At 43.2% G+C, this 21,990-nt stretch overlaps 1 protein-coding gene across 3 annotated transcripts in view; it reads right to left on the reverse strand.

Moving 5' to 3' along the window:
• LOC135234130 (proline-rich transmembrane protein 3) overlaps nt 1–14,645 on the reverse strand; it is a 20,074-nt gene extending 5,429 nt beyond the window's left edge. Inside the window, exons 1-3 of one of the 3 annotated variants that reach the window (XM_064298375.1) lie at nt 14,379–14,645; nt 3,961–5,108; nt 3,729–3,848 (exon numbers count right to left, since the gene is read on the reverse strand). In XM_064298375.1, the coding sequence (XP_064154445.1) occupies nt 3,729–3,848; nt 3,961–5,014 (1,174 nt within the window). In that variant the 5' untranslated portion in view covers nt 5,015–5,108; nt 14,379–14,645. Of the gene's footprint in view, nt 1–3,728; nt 3,849–3,960; nt 5,109–6,798; nt 7,121–14,378 lie in introns of those variants that run through there. The other 2 variants (XM_064298377.1, XM_064298376.1) reach the window with 2 other exon arrangements.
• Nucleotides 14,646–21,990: the final 7,345 nt, after the last annotated feature.

The raw sequence follows: 21,990 nt of genomic DNA on the forward strand, positions 1-21,990 counted from the left end.
TGCAAGTTCACAAACATGCAAGGAGTCCTTTTGACCAGTAGAGGGCAGTTCACACCAATAAAGCATTTCATTCATAGTAAAAAGGCACAAAATATTTAATTAGTAAAATCTTTCACAAAAATGAAAATATCAACAATTGGAGTCATATTCATGTTTATATTAATATAATTAGCTGACAGTAGCTTTCAGAACAGTGGTTTAGGTATTTTTGGATGGGTGACTGGTACATAGTGATTCCACAAGCTCAAAAGAAAATCTCATATGAGTGCATGTGTGCATGTCTGTGTGTGTGTGTGTGTGTGTGTGTGTGCACGCTCTGTGCATGCATGCAAGTATGTGCATGCGTGTATTTCTGTGTCTTATGACACAACCACTTTCTGAAAGGCAAAAAGCTCTTCTCACCCACCCACTTACATACACACATACACACAGATGTGCGCGCACATGCACACACACACCCCCACGCATGCACACACCCATACACACACACACACACACACACATATAACAAGGCTTCCTGGGTTGATGCAAATAGGTATTGCCAAAGCCTTCAAAAGTCAAAACTTTTAAACGGAGCTAACTAAAAATAGATAAAGCAGAGGTGCCATGAACAAAAGAATGGTAACGGCACCTCTATCAGGAATAAATTATTCCCCTTCCCTGTTCTCTCCTCTCTCTGTTTTAATTTATTTCATTTATTCCCATCTCTGTCCTTTCAATTCCATTTTCACTCCACTTTTCTCATCTAATCCAGGGTGTCGAGTTACACATAAGACCTCTACACCTCCCAGCAGGAGCTCTCCAACCACAGGGCCAGACCGGATCTGAGTGACTCTTAACCAAGAGATTGAGTCTTGCTGCCCACGCTGGACAATTAACAGATCATTCAGCACAGCTCTGACCTCAAGCTGGACACCGTGATCACATTTCTGTCCTTTATTTCCACACCGCTCTTGGAATCTGATCATCAGTGAAGTCATTTCCTTGACAAAACAACATGGCTGAATTGTCCTACTCTTTAAAGTCTTCCACTTCTTCCAGATGTGGAAGACATTAAAGAACGCTTAAAACACACTGAAGTGATTAACTATAATTTTAGGTCATATTAAAGACATTTCTGTGCTAAGAATAGCTCAATCAGATTTGACATTTCAGTACACTTTTGTTTGGCCCTAAATGTCCTGATAAACGTGTTTCTACGGCATGGTAAGGGTGTCTACTCATACAGATTGTATATAAGTTTGGGCAATGATATACACATGCAGACACACAAATATTGATAGTACTTAAGCAACACTCAATATTTTGCCACCAAAATAATTTTACAAACGAGAGGGAGAGGCAAAGGGATTGCAGGAATAGGAGGTGCTAAGTGAATTCTAAACCTTTCCTGAAGCCCTTTTTCGAATGAAAACCTCAGACAGTGTGGGGGGAGGGGGGTATGGCGCCAGAGCCGTTTGAGCAGGGGGAGAAGAGGAGGAAAACAGGTGGGGGAGACGAGCGGGGGGCCAGGGGCAGGGAGTGTATACTGGGGAAGGTGGGGGGGTTGGGTAAGAGGGAGTGTAAAGGGTGGATAAGGGGTTCCTGACAGCAGGGACTGGATCAACATGCCTGTGAACAACTGACCACAATAGACTGCTTCTTATCCCACATGATTAGAAACCCCAGGAAGCACCAGGAATCCTGAAAACACCGACACATTCTCCTCATTAAAACACGACGGTGGACCACCCCTGGCCGGCTGCCCAGGACCCAAGTGGCTTATATAAACATTAGTCTGATTTAAATGTTTTTCTTTCCTAAAGCCTACAGATCAGAACACTTGCTTTCACTCTATTTTTCCAACATTATAATACGTTTCTTTATTCAGTTTCACACAAAAAAATGCAACATGTCTAATATATACATTCCACAAATATTGAGCTTTAGCAAACTGTTTAAACCTGAGGTATTTTTCAACTCATTTTCTGTAAAGGAATGTATGTATAAACAAACACTACTGTTTTAAATCTGTCCGCCAGTCAGTGTGGGGACAAAACAGTAGGAAAGAGAGGTGGAGTGTCAGGGAGGGAGAGAAAAGAAAGATAAGTGACAGGTAAGCAAGAGAAAATGAGAAAAACAAGGCCCTCTCCCCTTTAGGTTCACTCTTTCTTTCTCTCCTTTTTTCTATGATGCTGTCCATGCTCCAAAAAGACTGAATAAATCTTGGTGCTATTGCAGCAGGATCAGACAGCAGCAGGCAGCACGCCAGGCCACATTCCATTGTGGGAAGCATAAAAAGACAGAGAATACGGTGCATCCACTTGACCTCCCTGAGCTCTGAACAGCAGCCGCTAAACGTCCTCCCTGATCTAGCAGCAAGATGGAAACTGTACTCCAAGGAGTAATGAAATTCACCTCATACACTAAAAAAGAACTGACAAAGAAACGACACATAGAAACACAAACATATGAGCGCACATACGTACACACGCACTAATGCGCTCACTCAGGCACTCATATGAGTCACACAGAGACATACACACACACAGAGCATATGTACTCATACATGACAGATGTGTGTACACATACATGCATATTTGTGCGCACTCAGAAACACATACAGGTTATACACAGGCACACACACACATGCACACACACACACACACACGCATACACACATACACACACACACACACAAACACATACAAACTTGTTTCTTTAAACCAGCTCATTTGCAAAGGAATTCAGGATTGTACATCAGGCTGTAAAACACTGAAGATGAAACAGTTGAGAGCTATGAGCAAAGCCACGGCTGACAGAGATAATGCGCCATTCAAAGGTCAAAGCAAACGGTGACAGCTGGTAACAGTCAGTCTTCCTCGCTATTCCTCTTCTCATCCCTTTGCACCCACTAAGCAGCTCCCTAGGAATTCACCCTGAAAAGGCACCGTGGATGAGTGATGGGCCAGTAAGTAATGACATTTGTTTAACTTCCTGACTCACTTCAGCTCTGCAAAAGATTTTCCACTCCCTGTATGGAGGAAGTCTGCAATGGAGGATCAGACAAAACCCAGATGTGCTGCTCAGGTTTCACAGCTGGAGTTATTTTGATAATGTGAACCCACTCACCCACCCACTCCCTCACCCTCTGACCCTCCCACCCACACACACAAACACACACACACATACACACACCTGTGTCTACATGTCTGCGCAGACAAACAACCACACACACACACACATATCTGATAGTATATGCAGGGGGACCTCTCACTGACCTGGGAGGCACTGGCAATGTCAGAGGACAGGGAAATAAATAACTTGAACTTACTAGTTTAATATGAACCAATAAAATACATTGAAATATAGGAGTAGAAATATTCAGAGCTATCCTTGAGTGAGTGGCACATAATGGCACTGTTATCCTTTCCCTCTAATTGCTTTTCCTTCTCTTTTCATGTTCTCTGCCACCATTCCTCCTCCCTGTTTCTCTCTCAGCTCATATGGATTTAGTTAGCCTGTGTACTGCCAGTTCTTTCTCTCCTTCCTCACCCTCTCCACTTCTCTTCCGTTCTCTCTCCCTCTTCTGTATCTTATGTCACACATCTCCACATTCCAGACCCTTTCATCCTCAGCCTTTCATCATAGTGGACTAAAATCAACACAAGAGTTCTCAAATTCTTGGTTTTCCTCAACATAAATAAAAGCAGTATATCCCCAAAACACAACCCCTTCTCCTTTCATACCTGTCTTTGCCTGTTTAGTGGTTGTGCTTGGCGTGGTCCTCGGGGGTGTCACTGATGTCGCAGTTGTGGTGTGACCTCCTGTCCGCTGGAGTTTGGAGGTGCTGTTGCCTGACATTTCATCTGGGGCCAAAGAGAGCGAGAGACACACAGTTGTCAGACAAATAACTCCAATAACGGCTAATGTATGCTTTAAAAGTTCATTTCTGGCATATCAGAGTGTAAGCATCGGTACCAGAATCCGCACCTTTTCCAGCCCTGTGTACGTTGGCAGTGGTCTGCGTGAGCGTGCCATTTCCTGTCACCGTATAAGTGGTACTCTGGAGGTCAGCAGACCGTGTGCTGGGTGAGGGGGTGGAGGGCAGGGGCTGTAGAACCTGGGTCGGTGTTGGGCTTGTAGGTGCCTTGGTCATGATGGCAGAGTCAGGGTCAGATTGGGTCTGGCCCTGTGACTGTACAGAGGTCTGTCTTTCCCCAGGTGTTGTCATGGTGACAGTTGAATTCTCTGTTCTGGCCACAGTTGGCACAGGCCAGTCACTGGACCCTCCCAACTGCTGATGTTCTTCTGTCTTTCTGTCTGGTCTCTGTGTAGCCTGGCCTGAGGTCCCCGCCTCCTCCCTTACAGTGAAGTTAGGGGAGCGGGTGTGGTCTGAACTGGTATTGGTCAAGGGGGAGGAAGTAGCTTCCTGTGTAGTGTTTCGTTGTTTGTGGTCCGGAGTCACTGTGGATACAGTCACAGGCAGCCCTGCAGTTGTGGCAGAAGGAGTTTGGTCCATTCCACTGACGGAGCTGGCAGGGTGTAGCAGGGAGGGGGTTGTGGTGGTGATGGGCACACCCCACTTAGGTGTGGGGTAGGCAGGAGATGAAGAAACAAAGGCCTTTACATCCTGAGATGTTTCCTCTGTGTCCTGAGGGTCACTGATGTTGGCATTCCCCTGCACCTGTGTCTCCTTCTCCGGAAGAGATGCCCGGCCCTCCACATCCATGACCTCCTCTTCCCCACCTCGTCCATCCCCAAAATGCCCATCACTTCCTCTGTGGCCTACACTGCCATCGAGTGCAGCCAATCCGTCAGGAGGATCGCTGACTGGCGCATCATTCCCGCCAAGCGGTGAAGATGTAGCAGGGCTCACTTCAGTAGAGTACAATGTAACTGTGGGTGAGGCCTGGGGCGGTACTGGGGGAGGGACAGGGGCGGGTTCATTTGAGGAGGAGGAGCTTACTACCACCTGGCCAGATAATCGCTGGATGGAGAAAACCAGAAGAGAGAGCAGGAGGAGCTGTGCCATCACCGCTGGCAGCCGGACGACGCAGCGTCTCACACTCTTTAACGCTCCTCCCCTTTGGTCTCTACCATTCTCCTCAAACTAGACCCTAGAGCTCCTGCAAAAAGAAAACAGAAGTTACTATGAAGTAGCAAAAGTCATGGTTACCATAGTCACAAGGTGATTGAGTGCCAACGTCGATATGATCAATTTTGTTCATTTAAATGCCCTACATCACCTCTCCTCCAAATTAAAAAGTGCGTCTGTATTTGCAGACCCCTCGCAACGCTGCAACAGCACCCCACCCCAAATGCGATTTCTCCACAGCATGTTCTGTCAACCGCCACTGCCTTTCACTCTGCAGGTTACTGAGCTGAGCCACAGTCACTGGAGTGCGCTTCAGGAAAGCCAGGTGGACTGCGGCTATTCCATCAGCTGCATTGACCTGGGGGAACCCTGCCAACTGAACTCCTTCCTCCCTAGGGAACACTTTTGTTTTTCCATCAGCTTGTGGGGCTCCTGGCCACAGTCGGTACAGGCATGACCATGATTTGTTTTCAGACCATGAGCCACATCACTGGTCCGAAGATTAGTGCATGTGTCAAATAAACCAAGTTTGTGAGGCAGCTGAAATTGAGGTTATAGCCTAATTAGGCAGTGGGTGCTATGGATAATTTGGCCTCAGGTAAGATGGTTACAATGACATAGTTGGGACACTAGGTGACCAAGGTTTTCGTGTTTATGCACAGAGGGATGTTCCAAACCCAAGTCTGGCCACGGTTGCTGTCCATATAAGAACAGGCCAGCCTGCTGACTGCTGTCCTGTTTATATAAACAGAGCTAAACTATCAAGACCACAAAGGCTGCACTAAATCCAAGTCTGTGGTCAAAGACCTCTCAAGCACCACAACAATATCACTACCGAGCTAGAGTACTTACTCCGTTGTGTCTACTAACCTCCAGTCAATTTTAGGAACAGAGCAGAGTACACCACTGTAAAGTATAAATGTCATAAAATGTCATTTTGCTTTTCATGTATGAAACCAAATACAGTGCAACCAACACTAGGAAATTGGTGTTTTTAACAGAGAATTACGCTAAAATGAGGAAAGATATTTCAGCATAATCTGGGAGAGATTATGCAACAGCCAGCAAGCAGACTTTGCACAGCTCCCTCAAGGGGTGGAATACAGAGGAGCACAGATAGAGTGAGAAAGAGAAAGAGAGAGAGGCAGCGGGTAGCGAGGGAACACTGACGGAGGTCTAAATGCAGGCCTGCTCAGGGGTGTGCTGAGTCAGGCAGCAGAGGGCGAGGCTCAAGCCTCCCTCCAGAGAGCCCAGTGGCAAAGCACTGGGGTGGAGATGTACGGTGTTCAGTTACAGTGAGTCATTCTCCAAACACAGACACACAGAACACACACACACCGACACACAGTGCACATACTTATACCCATACACGTATGCACACACATGCACACACATGTTTATAGACATAGACCACACTTACAGTATACCTATGCACACACTCAAACAAGCATAGTGTACACATATATCAACACACAGGCAAACATAAACACAGAGCATACATACCGTGTCTATATACCCATTCATACATAGTTCACACATATACACAAGTGCACACCCACACGACACACAAACACACGCACACACACACACACACACACACACACACTGAGCCCTACACACAGAAACATTATACTCAAGATTACATTATTACATGTTAGGATACACACTAACATAAGCTGTGATCTTATGACTGTAGGAACTTGTCAAATATAATGACATACTGTCTCCAGCAGTTCCACAGGGTGACAGTTGGCTCCAGCATCATCAGGGACAGGAGGGTTGTAGTCAGCTGGAACTGCAGTGTCCCAACACCCACTAGCTGGTCAACGGGCTGTCTGAATTCCACCTGTCCGCGTGAGCTGACTGGTGAACCACGGCATGATAAGAAGCAGAGGCAGGGACAGGCTCTTGAGAGGAGGGCACATACTTGTCTGTACTCTACTGAATCAATAGCGGAGGCTGCAGCTGTATGATATACATACACAAGTGGGCATTCCAAATTGAGGAGAAAAGTGAGGGAAATAATTTTTTTTTAAATAAAGAAAGACATAATGATACACACTCAGACAGAATGTTAATGTGTGTACAGATGTGAGGGAAAGAGAGACAAAGAGGAAAGAGGGAAACTGTCAAAATAAAGAGAAATTAAAAAATAGAGATGATGACAATATGCTGAACAGGAAAGATCCACCTGATATTTCACCCTGTAGTGAAAATTATGAAACCAAAGGAAAATGCAGACACATGCTGACTCCCTCTCCTTTCAGACACGTTCACAGACCAGAGCAATTAAGCACAGAGCACTGGATCTGTTTCTTTGCTTTGCCGTCTCTCAAACAGAACACAGATTATGCATGCATGATGAAGAACTAATAACCATTTACAGTAATGGCTTAAGTAAACGACTATGACACTGCCAAAAGCATTAGGCCTCCTAACGGTTTTAAGCAGTTACATCATACAGCCAGCCCTTTGTTCTCAAACTAGACATTTTTAGCGTATTTTAGCTCAATCCCTAACAGAACATCTCCCTGTATCCATGAACCCCTCCCATAGGCCAAACAGACAGTCCATCAATAAGTGTGACTGAGAATGTGTACATGTCAGTGGGTGAGTCAGGAACTGTGCTTGTGCCAGGAGCACATGCTAATAAACCTGTTAGATAAGTCTGTGTGTGCGTGTATGTTTGTGTGTGTGCGTGTATGTGTGTGAGTGTGTATATGTGTGTGTATATGTACGTGTGTGAGTGTGTGTATGTGTGCGTGTGAGTGAGTGTGCGTATGTGTGCGTGTATGTGTGAGAGTGTGCATATGTGTGTATGTACTGTATATGTGTGTGAGTGTGTGTAGTGTATGAGTGAGTGTATGTGTGTGTGTGTGCGCGCGTGTATGTGTGTGTGCGTGTATGTTTACACACCTGTGTGTGCGTGTGCGCATGCGCACATCTGTGTGTGTGCACACGTGTCTGTGCACGCTTGTGTGTGTACGTGTGTGAACTTGTGTGTGCGTGAGTGTTTTCGTGCATGCATGCACATGTATGTGTGTGTGCTCACGTGTGTGTGGGTGTGTCGCGCATATGTATGCACTCTGCATGTTCAGTGCGTGATGGCATGTGTTTGTGTACGTGTTTGTCGGTGCATATTTGTGTGCGCGCATTAAGTATATGTGGTGTTCTTTGTTTACTCTGTAAAAATCTTGATGTGAAGTGTGACGGCCGGCTGTTCCTTCACATTTGCACGTCAAGGAGGAGAGAAAAAACAGCCAGGCCAGAGATAGAGCCTCACAGCTGCAACATCTCTGTGCTAAATGTCTGTATTGGGTGACACATCTAAATCCGGACTTTTCAGGACATTGATCTTCTCATCTTTTGTTGTACACTAGTCTAACAACGCAATCCAGTACAAGTGTAATCACTCCCAATAAAACTACCAAACCATCATATTTATTTGCTGTTGTTCATTTTGTAGTCTACCTATTATTTTTCATCCTTCCTTAGAGGTCTTTCTTTTCACATTCTTTCAGTTTGTCTTATCTCCACATGCCCGCATTTCTAATCCAAAACAACTTCAGGTGGATGTGGAAGAATGACAAGCGATAAAAATCATACAGATTGAGAGATTACAAGTGGTGAAGGATATATAGAGGTAGATATGAAAATGGACAGAGAGAGGGAGGGAGACTTGAGGAACTCACAGAAGAGGTGAATGTGTAAAGGCCAGCAAGCTTACACATGTCAATGTGCTCTAGCATTTGTATGAGAATGAATGTGTGCAGCTGTCTGTGTGGGAGTGAGTGTGTGTGTGTGTCAGAGGGGGCAGGGTTTCCCGTAAATGAGGGTTCAGGACTCCACAGAAATGCCCCAGGAGAGACTAAGACTCCAGACAAGTACGACAAGGTGGCCTCTTCCCAAATGCCTTTTCAGATATGTGGCATTCAAATGTTGTGACTAATTAAATCAGTGTCAAGAAGAGTATATCAGGACAATTAATGAGCATGTCTGTATACAAGTATGAGTATCCATACTGTGTCTGTACATATCAATAAATGTATGTAAGAGCCTGTGCACATGATAATTTGTGAATGCGAGGTTATGCACTGTAAGTGTTTGAGAAGGCACTTATGGGGGTTATTTTTAACTAAAATCTGCCTGCAGGGACAAAAGAAGATACAGGCCGTGCGGATGGGTGCGCTGGCACACTGCTACTCTGCCACCGGCACTCTCTCACAATCACTCTTTTATTCCACAGCCCGGGAGAAACTAGGGCTATTTTTACAACTGCTACCCCTGCAACTGGCTTTATATTGGCACTATTACCATGTAGACTTTCAATCAGGCAGGGATGTTTCATTCAATTCCTTTCAATTCAATTCAATTTTATTTGTATTGTGCTTTTTACAGAAAACTGTCACAAAGATGCTTTACAGTGTAGCAAGGCAAGAAACAGCAAAAAGGGCAAACGGAGCAAACAGAGAACACCAGGTCTGAACCCCCAAAAAGCAAATACACTCCCAGTGGGAGAAAACCCTCAAACATTCACCTGTCCAATGTTTTATATATATAAAATATAAAATTTACATTAAAATAATATATAGCAAAATAGAAACAAAATAAAAAATTAACCATAAAGAAATACATAGTAGTCAACCCTCACATTCACCATAATGTTACTGCTGCAGGCCTACTCATTGACCAGCTGTGGGCAAGGTTACCATAGAGACACATTACAGCAAGGTTTAGGGATGAATGTTGCTCTGCCACTACTTATCTCTTCTGTGTTCTTTTGCCTTTCTCACATCATTTGTACCAACACGTTCAGCTTATTTTCACTCAGTACAGTCAAGAACTCACTGACCAGAAACTGCCAGAGAAGAAAAACATTCACTTTCTACATAATTAGAGGGCAGTGTACACACACACACATATGCACACGCACACAGGCATGCATGCATGCACACACAGAAGCACACACACTCACCAATAATCCCACATGCACACCCACATGCATATACAAACACACACACACACACACACACACACAGACAAATACACAGGTTTTCCTACTAAGAATTCCAGAGGAAAAAAACATTTTCATGAATTTCCTGCAAGTTCTGTTAAGATTTCCAAGAAATGACACATGGCTATTTTTGGACAAAATTGAGCTGTATGCCTTCCATTCTTCTACAAATCACAACGGAAGAAACATCTTGGATGCTGAGCAATGGTTGTGCCTGGATCATTGTGAAATTATTAACAAAGAAAAACAGAAAAGTAGATCACAGGCTCCCATGTGTACGAGCACGTGTCCATGCATGTGGGTGTATGACTTCGTTGGGGAGGCTGTAGAAGAATACGCTTCACCTTTTGGACCAGCCAATACTATTTAATGTATACTCATATGTGCCAGTGACCATTCAATTTACACACAGAATCAGGTCTATTTCTCTGTGCCCTGTGAATTATCACTGAGACAGAGAGGACACAAGGAGGACAAGGAGAAAGAATAGGAGAAAGAAAGACAGAGTGAAAAACAGGAAAGTAAACAGGAGAGTAGAGAGGACAGGCAGGGAACGTGAGAGGTTAAAAAAGCATTGCTGAGACACAAAGCACAACAGAACCTTTCTGCAGAGAAGGAAAGAGTGCAAGTGGGAGCAGCAATTTAGACAGACACAGGGAGAGAGTGGGAGTAAGAACAGATACTGAGAGAAGAGGAGGAGGAGAAAGTCAGAGGGAGAAGTGAAGACAGAGGGTTGTCATGTGAAAAGAGGAAGAGGGAAAAATATGAGCATGAGAGTAAGAGAGAAAAGAGAACAGGCAGTTCAAGCCAATGATAAAAATGTCTTCCTCCCAGAGTTCCATCATAAATTTGTTTTGGCAGGCTACTGGAAACAGCTGTAGAAATGCTTCAGCCTAGCCGCCTTATTTAAAGGGTTAATCAGGTTCCTATTCCCTTAAGAGCTTTACCAACCCAGCCGACTGTAAATCTGCTGTCCATGTCCATTCTCCACAGCACAATGTCAATCTCTGCCCTATTTGTGTCTGATATACATTTACCGTGTGAAGACAGTATAAAAAAATTAGGTTTTATGATTCACCTACATTAGCACAATTTTTTCTGTGCCTTCGGTGTATCTACAATAGTGAGGGCAGGATAAATCTCAGTCCTCTATGTGTCTAATCTACAGCCTCATGTTGTTAGCCTATTATCTTTAGTGTCTGCCCACGCGCTTGCAAGCAAAGCAAACCTATGTCATAAACCTGTCTTTATGTGTATTGTACTCTATCATGGTACAAAATGCTGCACAAACACATTATAACTCTGGCTATGAAATGGGTTGGGCGTGTCTACTTGAGACTAACACAGGATAAAAAATGGTGTCTCCAGAAGTGCTTGGGAATGACACCTACAGCTGCAGAGTAGATGAGAAGAAGAAGCCTTGCAGCAGTGCATGGAGTTCCTGTACACATGTATTTGGTGTTTGTTAGAGATATAGGGCAGGGGTAAGGCAATCTTCTGACCATGAAGATTCTGCTGTGCAGGAATGTAAACATACCAGGGTCTCTGCTCACTATCAGGACTCACCCTCTCTCACTCTCTCTCTCAGAGAAACATGCAGATAAAAACACATACGCACACACACACTCTCTCTCTCACACGCAAACACACCTGCAGATAAATACACACATACGCACACACACACTCTCTCACACACACATAGGTACATCTGCAGATAAATACACACATACGCACACACACACTCAGATACATCTGCAGATAAATACACACATACGCACACACACACTCTCTCTCTCACACGCAAACACACCTGCAGATAAATACACACATACACACACACACTCTCACACACAGAGACACACCTGCACACAAATACACACATACGCACACACACACTCTCTCGCTCACACACACACACAAATACATGCACACATAGATACACACACACACTCACAGACACACCTGCACACAAATACATGTATACATAAATACGCACACTTGCAGACACACCTGTCACAAACTCATTCATAAACGCATGCATAAACACACACACGCCTACACAAAAACACATGCACATATAAACACACACAGACGCCTGAACAACACACGCACACCCATACATGCACACACCTGCACACAGTCTGCAGATACAGCAAGGCTGAGACACAGCACATTTAAGAATTACCAGGCTACCTGACATCTCACCTCATCAATTTTATTGTTCATAACTATTCCCAGTACTGACCTCACGTTCATAATTTTACAACCACTTCCCTTTGTGCTCTCTTTGTAATTAGCCTAATTGATAAATTTGTCGGTCAAATTAATTGACGGATTGACTGCACTTGTAAACAGGCGTGGGTGTTCAGCCCCTCCTCCTGCTGCTTGACACGTGACCATCAGAACCAGGCAAAACAGTTATCCATGTCCGTAGCAGGTGCTGGTATTACAAAAAACCACCTGATGTTTAGCTCAATACAGCGAGAGTCATTATTCTGTTTGGAAAGGCACCTACTACACGTAGAGAGGAAAGTTATGGGTCAACCCTGTTGCAGCTTTTGCATTTCTAGTGCTGTTCAGTGACATCCCACAGGTTCGACAGGCAGCACTGTACCAACCAGTTTGCAAAGAGTGCAGAAGTTGGCAAAATTTAATTTTAAAAACCACACAAGGAACTTGAACAGACTGGCCTTCACACTCATAGATACATGAAAAAAATATTGTCATATTAAAGATTATCAGACAGCTGGCAGGTACTGACAGGTTGGGTGTCTCCAGGTATCAGCTTAACTGAGAGAATTCCTCCATTACCCACCCTTGGGCAGCATATGGATCAATCCACACAGTGATTTTGGACATGTCAATTTAGACATTAAAAATGTATTATGAAAAATTGTACAAAATTACAAAACCTTATCTGCAATATTAATAGAGATAATTCTGAGAGATGTCACTATTAGGTGCCACTGCATCATAATTAACCTGTTTTTAATGCTTTGATCTTGGTGTTATGGTAGACCTATACGGAACTCAAGGCTTAGTAAGAAATATACACCATGTCTACACTGGAAACCATACTTCCCAGCCAGATCCAGATATTTAATGTGTTCCATTGCAAGCACACCTGATGCACCTAGCCAAGTGTTCTTTTTTACTTGTGTTAGGTGTGCTCGAGGTGGACCACATCAAATACCTGGATCCGGCTGGGGGTACCCGAGGAGAGGTTTGGGAACAACTGCATTAGACAATTACTTTTTGGAGGGGTCTGTTCTGTACTATTCATTGTCCTCTGTACACTGAGCTTTAGCAGAGCATTAATCTTCACAAAGTAGTGAACGGCATTAAACTCAAGAGCTGTCTTCACCACTGCTTTCCCTGTCGGGAGCGCCTGGTGCTGTGGTTTTCTGGAGCTGATGAAAAACAGGTGGATCCAGATTCTCCAACGGCCCTGGCCCAAGCCTTCACTTAAGAAAGGCTAAATCACACATTTGGCTGTGATCCCCCCCACACACACACACACACCAAGCACACGCTCAGAAAGTCCAACTGGAGCTTGCCAGCTTACTTCTCAATCGCTATGTCTCAGTCATGCCTATTCTCCTTGTTTCTGACAACTTGTGGCTCCAAGCAGAAATATCTTATTCTAAGCCCAAAAACATGGTAATGGTAACAATAATCTTAAAGTGCTTTCCTACATCAAGTTCAGTTTGTCTTTCTTCAGCTTCTTTCTGGGAAGGATGGAAGGTTATGCCTGTTTTACTATTGAGAAGGATAGGGCGCAAGAGGGAGCGTCTGAACATTACTGAAAGCTTGCGTTGCTGTGTGGCCACGCGCGTGTGTGGTTTCTAGGGCCGGACTCAGGACTCATTGTCCAAAGCCAGTCATCTCCGCCAGCATTCCGAGTATCGCTCAGGTTTTACCGTATTCCACCATCTGATACTATGCAGACTGCGAGAGCCTATTTAGTTTCAGTGCTCGTGCAAAAACATGTCCATGGGCTACATCATGTCAAATTCCCCCGGACAGAGAGGGCTGCTGTAACTGCTCAAAAAAAAAACTACAATTGCGCAGGTATCAGGAGTATACGGTTCACTGGCACAGAGCAGGATCAGCATTACCGTTATAATCAACATAGGTAACATGAACTGATAAATACAATGAGAAAGCATTCGTATTTGTATAGACCTATTATAACGTTGAGGTTTTTACGTTTTTTTACGTTCCGTTTGTGTAATAAATTTTCACATCACAGTCTCGTTGGTCAGTTAAGAATAATTCAGTCCCTACCTTAGCTTCTGTATCGTTCCTCGTCGACAAGCAATGAGACGCTGCTTCCGTCACACCTTGATTTGGGCATTCATTTTAGTGCTGCGTTTAGCTCTCCTCAATTCACCTGCTTCACTGTCTCTGGAAGACGGATGCGCGGTGAGATTGCTCAGCCACTGCCGTTATACCATAATATTTTAGCTACTACCTCTCTCCTCTCGTTGCAAGACAAACGAAAAGCTAACTCACGCCCCCTTCTTGCTCCCCTCATTCCCTCCCTCACTGACTCACTCGCTCACTCACATGCGGATCAACATAATCGCCGCTAGCCGCGCAGTAGCAGTATGACGGTTGCATGTTGTTACACAACGACCAACGTACCGCGGCCCATACTAGTGTACATTTCACGATCACACACAACAACATTTAAAAGAATAGAAAGACTGTGTGTAAATGCATGCTGTTTTAACGTCCGAAGAAAATATTACGTGGGTGTAGCTACAGTCACCTTACTCTCCCTAGCACTACTGCAGCATGAACTGTAGCCTACACAACAGTATTCACTTAGCTTGTATCCAGGGTGTTTTTTATTATTTTGTTTTACATACTAATCAAAGCATGTAGAGAAGATTAAGTATCCTGCTCAAGGGCAGAAGGGCAAGCCAAACCCACAACTTTTGGCTTACATGCATATCTCTCCCTCACGCCACTGTCAATTTAATATATGAACATGTTGGGGCAAACGCTAAAAGAAGCACATGATTTATAAAACAAGTACACGTATGTTCTGGCAAGACTGTTTTTTAGGACTTACATAGATTTAGAAGTAGATTGTTGCCTCAAGATAGTACCTTCTGTTAGAGGTCTCAATATGAACCTGGGAAGAGAATAGCCGAGAATTTCACCCAAAGGTATGTACGTCTGGGTGAAATTCTACTCTTCTGCTTCAGGAAATAGAACAGGAAAGGCTGGCTGGACTCCACAGTGTCATATCCTTCTCTTGCTCTTAGCCATCCTACCCCATCCACCCCTACCTATACCCGCCCATTTATGATTCACATAGGTGTGTCAAGGTGAGTTACATCAAAGCAGCATCTCAGTTTAAAGGGACAGAACAGCCTTTTCTTGTACATCCTGTACCAACATGCCCACTATCCTACTTTTTGTGTGTGCATCGTGAACTAACACCTGTTTTACACTTCAACAAAAGTAGAACCATATTTTTCACAACTGACTGACAATAGTCAGATGGCATCCATACTCACAGAACGGAATATAGCCAGCTGAAGGGGAGGACCAACTGAGGGAGAATTTTGTCATCAGCTTATTGTCTTTAGCCCTGAAATAACAATGGCCTCTAAAAATGTGAAATTTTGAGATCCCTGAGTGATCGGTCTGGGAAAGTAGGCTATAGAAAAGTTGTAACAGGAACCATAGTAGGATGATAATGGTCTTCCCTGCCCCAAAGTCTTATGAAACAGCTCCTTTGGGTGGAGTGAAATAATGGAATGTGTATATTGAGTCCACACTGGCTGCATGAACAAACTGCCTTCCTGCTGTGTGTGAAATGGGAAGCTTAGGATCAAAGTTCAGAGATCTACCCCCCACCCACTTCTCTCTACCCCCCAAGCTGTCTATTACACAAACAGGCGAACTGTTTACCCAGGCAACCCAGAGAGGCTGTGTCAACAGGCTCCTATTCACTGTAGATTGGGTTGGAGTTTGTACTGTGATAACTGATCTCACCTGTAAGTCTGATCCTGGCGCCTGAACCATCCTGCCTTTCCCCTCTTTGAATGTGGCAGCAAGATTCATTCCATACGTTGTTTGTACAGTAGCACCTCTTCTGTATTCAACATTCAATATAACAATTGCAGCCTTGAACTCTTTGAATTCCTTCCTCCCTCAGTGTTTCTTGTTCAGAAAGCCTTCTGTATGTATTTTGCAGCTTAAAGGTACGATTTTGCATGTTTGTGTTTGCATATTCAAATTCCTCTCATGTGAATATAGGTCAACTCAGATGTCTGTTATAAAAGTACTGTGCAGTCTCTTCATGTTCATATCATTGACTGTTTTCATCTTCAGTTTCTTCTAGCAAGTGTTAGCCAGTCACATTTTCTGGGCTGAAGGACACTGCAAATCATAAACTCTACAGAAGCCAGTGTTTTGGTGAGAATAATACACTGTGTATTGCGGCCAAAGTCATATTCCGAGTCACTTGCTCTACAGGTGTATTCAGACCATTCTGTTTTGGCTCTGGGACCATTCAAAACAATGGTTCTCTGGTTGAATTTTACACATATACCTGAGCCCAGATCAATTCCAGCAGTGACAGAGGTCAACTGTCCCTTCTTCAACCTTCATTCCACCAGTAAATCAACTTGTTTAGTTCATGGGATTTTAATAAGGCAATTACAGTGTCACTGAGCCAGTGCGACAGGGAAAGGGTGAGTGGAAGTAAGAGCCAGAAAAAGAGAGGGAGGGAAAGAAAGAAGAACAGTGGAAAAGAGAGACAGAAGAATGGGGGGAGAGTGAGAAGGAAAGGGATACAAAAATAGAAGGGAGATATACCCTGTGGTTTATAACAATGAAAGATGGAGAAAAAGAGAGAGACAAAGTGACATGAACAGTGGCCATAAATCAAATTGGGACTCACATATAATTTTTTTAAGGGCAAAATTATTGCCATTTTCACAAGGTGCTATTTTACATGCACTGTATGCGTTGACCTGCATTAGCCTCCTGGGAAAATATAGAAGGTTTTGCTCAAAGCAATTCCTTTGCTTGTCAAAGGAAAGAAGGGATAGACACTTTCCAGTTCTGATATCATGTCAATGTTGCATTTTTTGTTTTGTTTAATTCACTCTAATAATTCAATTTTAGCAAACAATTTATGGACAATGCTTAAATTATTTTCATACAACATCATGAAAATGGGTGCAAAATGGACCATCTACTAGATGTAAATATGTAAATATGTGTTTGTTTTTTGTGTTCATGTACATTTTTTCCAGTGTGTCACAATAAGAGTGTGAGTGAATGCTTACGCTGTGTCCAGGGGGATTATTATCTGGCGGCCGTCCCTTGGTTAACGAGATTACAGTAATCTGACTGCTCAGTAGGGTGTAGCTTCAAGAAGTGACTGTAATTTTGTTCAAGTGTAAGCGTCCTGCTGTCTGTCTGTGTGAACCCTTCTGTCTGCCTGGATGTGTGTTGGTACACCACACTGTACTGTATCGTGCCTCACTGCACCAAAACATGCTCTTAGTTTCCATAAGGAGTTGAATGTGACTCATACATGTTCTCACTGTCTGACAATGTCAATAAGACCACCCAAGGAAATAAGTTCTTCAGGGTTTCCAGATGACATTGAGCATCTGATTCACAGGATTAATAATCTGAAGAGATAACATACAACACCATAAAGAAAGCCTAGAGGCAAGAGAAAGTATTCACCACCTCAAAATCATCACTTTTTAAATAGGAATTAATTTGTTATGATCAATGCAACCTACTCCACACTGTCAAAACAAAACCTATTTTTAGTAAATACTTTTGACTTTAAAAAATTGACTTATCATTGAACTATTTTGCCATTGAAAACATAAATTAGTCTGGTGCAAAATTCTTTTTTTAACAATGACACCATAAGCTGAATGACCTGTTCATGAGATGTAATTATGGGTGACATAATGTCAGAAAAATAAATGAAATATGCCTGTCTTAATAAAGCCCTTCAGGCAGGCGGTGAATTACAATAGCAGTTTCAATCATCAATCCAGAGGAGCTTTCAAAACAGCTTGGCACAGGAGTGGAGAAGTATATAAAGAATGTATGTTCAACGTCTGAATATCCTTTGAGCGTAGTCAAGTCGATCATTAAGTGCTTAGGGGTATTGTAGTACCGGGACACTGTGTAGATCAAGCTGTCTCTCAAAACTCAATGGCCAGGCAAGGATGTGGAAGCTTGAGAAATCATTGTACAGTCAATGACAACTTTGAAAGAGCTACTGAGTTCAATGGCTGAGATGTGGAATGTGTCTGTAGGTCCAAATATTCCATCTGAATCATACAGAAGGGAACACTGACATGCTTCTTTGCTTCAGGAGTAATGGGTGCTCACTGGGAAAGGGTTCAGAAAGGAGGCCTGATGAAGGTCTACATGGGGCCATAATACATAGGTGTAGCCTTTTTGATAGTCATGTAAACCTAATAAAACTGAAAAGGAGTGCCTGTGACAATATCCCAGTCGCTTTGACAGTGTGGAGTAGGTTTTATCTACAATCAATGTAAAAACTGATCATGAATACTTTCTTCAATCGTGGCTGATCATTATACACACAATCATGAGTGATTTGACTTCAACATTATTATTTTTTTGATGCTTTCCCCCCAAATTGTTTACAGCTGTGCTCGTGATTCAATCTCCACAGCTGCAGCCCACAAGCCAAGCTTCCACCAACATAAGTCAGAGGAAAACTGATCATGTGCTGCCTTAGCAAGCATACCGCAGTTATTCAATTGACCAGTGGGGACTGCTAGAGAGCAATAAGCTGTGGGGCCTGGTTGACTGAATCATTGCTAGCGCTGGTCAAACCCATCACCAGTTGTGCATCATCGGTGAGGCTACCAGCCACAGTCAGCACTGGCACAATTGGTATTTACCCTATTACAGCATTATATTACCCTATTAGACAGCAAGATGACTGGGTCTAGTTGCAGGGGTGATTTCACAGGTGAAAATGAAAATGAGAAAGAAACCAACATGCCCCATTCATGAAAAGAAGAATTTAATCTTTCAATTGCTATGTTCCAGGCTAGAATAAGTCATTGCGCATTGTTATACACCATCTGGGGAGCCCACAGCCAGACATTTCTAGCCTGCCAAGATGCAGCAGCCTCTATAATGATAGGCCATGACATTGCAAAAAACAAGCAGCTTCCCGGAGTCTGAAACACCACACTCACTGTCATTTGTTCACAACTCATTCCATAATCAGTTAAAGTTAAACACGCATAAAAAATATGTAAATATAAGGTAAGGTGCTAGCTGTGAACACACCAGATGATGAGCTGCAGTGGACTCCCCTTGGTCCAGTCTCTCAATGTGCTGACTGCATAGAAGTAATGTTGGCTTTATTAGCAGGGGCATATGCTTCTTTTTTCTAATCTCTACCAGGTCTGATATTCACCTCTTTTAAAATGAGGTCATCAGTGCTGCTGGGTGGTTAATCCTGTTCTGCCATGATGAGACAACTATTTTCTCTGCCTTAGAGGCTGATGTCACCCAAAATATATGATATTTCTAATATAATTTATATTATTCCTATCGGTGATAATCATATAATTAGTTTATTTTGTGTTTAAAACAACATAGCAACACATAGAAAAGAGGAAGGACATGGAAGAGAGAGACAGCAAGAAAAGAAGGAATGAGGAAAGAATGAATGGATGGACGAGAGAATGAATGACATAAGTTAAGAGTGGAGATGGGGTCAGAGAGAAATCCAGGCATTTCAAGATGCAAACTCACTCCCCCACTTCCATATCACTTCCTTTAGCTTGGAGGAAAACAATAAAGCCTTGGTTTACCAGATTAGACACAACAAGGGTTCAGCATGGAGACAGACACACACAGCATTGAACCACTGAACATCTGGCAGCAACAAGCACCCTTTGTGCTGAAGACTAATGGCATTGCCCCCTTGAGGCCTTCCACACTCTGCAAAAGGATGAGGATAAACTCAACAGAAAAACTGGTTTCAACTCAGGACACCTCTAGAGTGATTATCCTCCACTGATGTTGTGTGTGTGTGTGCATGCGTGCATAAACACATCTATATTGAGTTCTTCCTGCCATTGTTATGTAATGCTGTACATTTTCTGTTAGTTTTTCCCTTTTGTGTGTACTCAGTGTGTGCTCGGTATGCAAGGGGCACGCAGCATACTGTTGTACTGAAGCAGTTATTTCTTGCTCTCTGCCCTCGGGCTAAGGGCTTAGGCCTGACTCCACTGTGCCAGAGGTGACTCACACATTATCACGTGACTGCACATACATATACACACTCACATATACTTTTACAGAGGACACACACTGGTGAACACAGGACACAAACACTGACAATTCACATATCCAAATCAAAAGAATGTAATACAATTATGCAGTGCAAAATACCATCGCTGCATAAAAACAGACACATAAGCTCTGTGGCACTTTGCACATAGCAGACAAATGTCACTGTCACAGAGAGAAAGAGACACAAATACCAACCACAACAGCAAATGTGCTAACCTCGTGCATGGACATTGAAGACATACACATTAACAACCTGCAGCAGACACCACAGAAAAAAACATATGGCATTACCAAGTCTGAAACCTACATATAAATACATGACTAGATGGTTTTGACTTCACAAGGCAGTTTCTACATTGCAAAGCTGGTTACTCCCAAGGCCTCTGAGAACTATCATCACATATTTACAACTAAGGGGAAAATGTTTGAGAACCAATTGATTCAGCAAAGTGTATGATTTCACCTATTCATCTAACTAAACATAGCGCCATCTAGTGGCATCACATCATCATAGACACACTAACAAATTTTTTTTTAACCATGTGATTTTTTAGCTGCGACTGCAGCTCTATAGTTCTGTCTGTCTGTCTGTCGGTCGGTCGGTCCACAGAAGTGTCCCACCCCATTGCGGCCACAGTTTTTGCACCAGGAGGCTAAAATTTGGCATGGACGTTGGTCATGACCAAAGGTAGAGCTGAGTAACTTTCAGGCCAAATGACCAAGAGGGGCCGTGGCGATGGGCGTGGCCTATCACAAAAAGGTGCATAACTCCCAAATGGATTCACAGATTTGCACAAGATTTTGTGGAAAGGTTGGTCATGAGCCAAAGAAGAGGTCACGTGTTTGTGTGAGGGTGTGTGCGTGGATGCATGCACGCATGGATGCATGCACGTGTGCAGTCGCAGCTATTGCGGATTTGCGCTTGTTAAGCATATCTATAACAGGGTAACAGAATAGACTTCATCTAGGATTACTGTGTTTGACGATCCGCAGAAACAAAAATTCTCACAAATGAATATATCAGCAATTACTTTTATATGTTTACCAGTTCCATTTGAATATTACATTGTGGAGGATGATATATACCGACTGGTTTGTTTAACATAGCCAATACAATCAATCATAATCTTTTGTGATTTTCTTTGCTATGATACTTTGGCTGTCATTTACAGCCATATACTGTTCTGTGGAATAGTCTGAACCTTGGAGACACTGTGAGCAAAAAAAGCATGACCTATTACCAGGTGACAGAGTTTAAGCAGTTTACCGTACTCAGACCAGATAAACACATAGACTCTGATACATAGTATTTGATACAAACCTAAAGCACACTATAGAAAAATCTATATGTCAAGAACACAAATATACATGTGTAATTAACAAACTTAGTGGCCAATGAACAGGACTGGTCCACCTTACAGAACTTGAGCTACCCAACTTCTATCCAGCTTTGTAAAAGGATCACAGAATAAATAAAATACAACAAGTACTTCCCTGGATACGTGTCAGCGACACTAAAATATAAAGTAATTAATAAGCAATATATATATGTGTTGTA

Source organism: Anguilla rostrata, chromosome 11, assembly GCF_018555375.3.
Source record: "Anguilla rostrata isolate EN2019 chromosome 11, ASM1855537v3, whole genome shotgun sequence".
NCBI classification, from domain to species: Eukaryota; Metazoa; Chordata; class Actinopteri; order Anguilliformes; family Anguillidae; genus Anguilla; species Anguilla rostrata.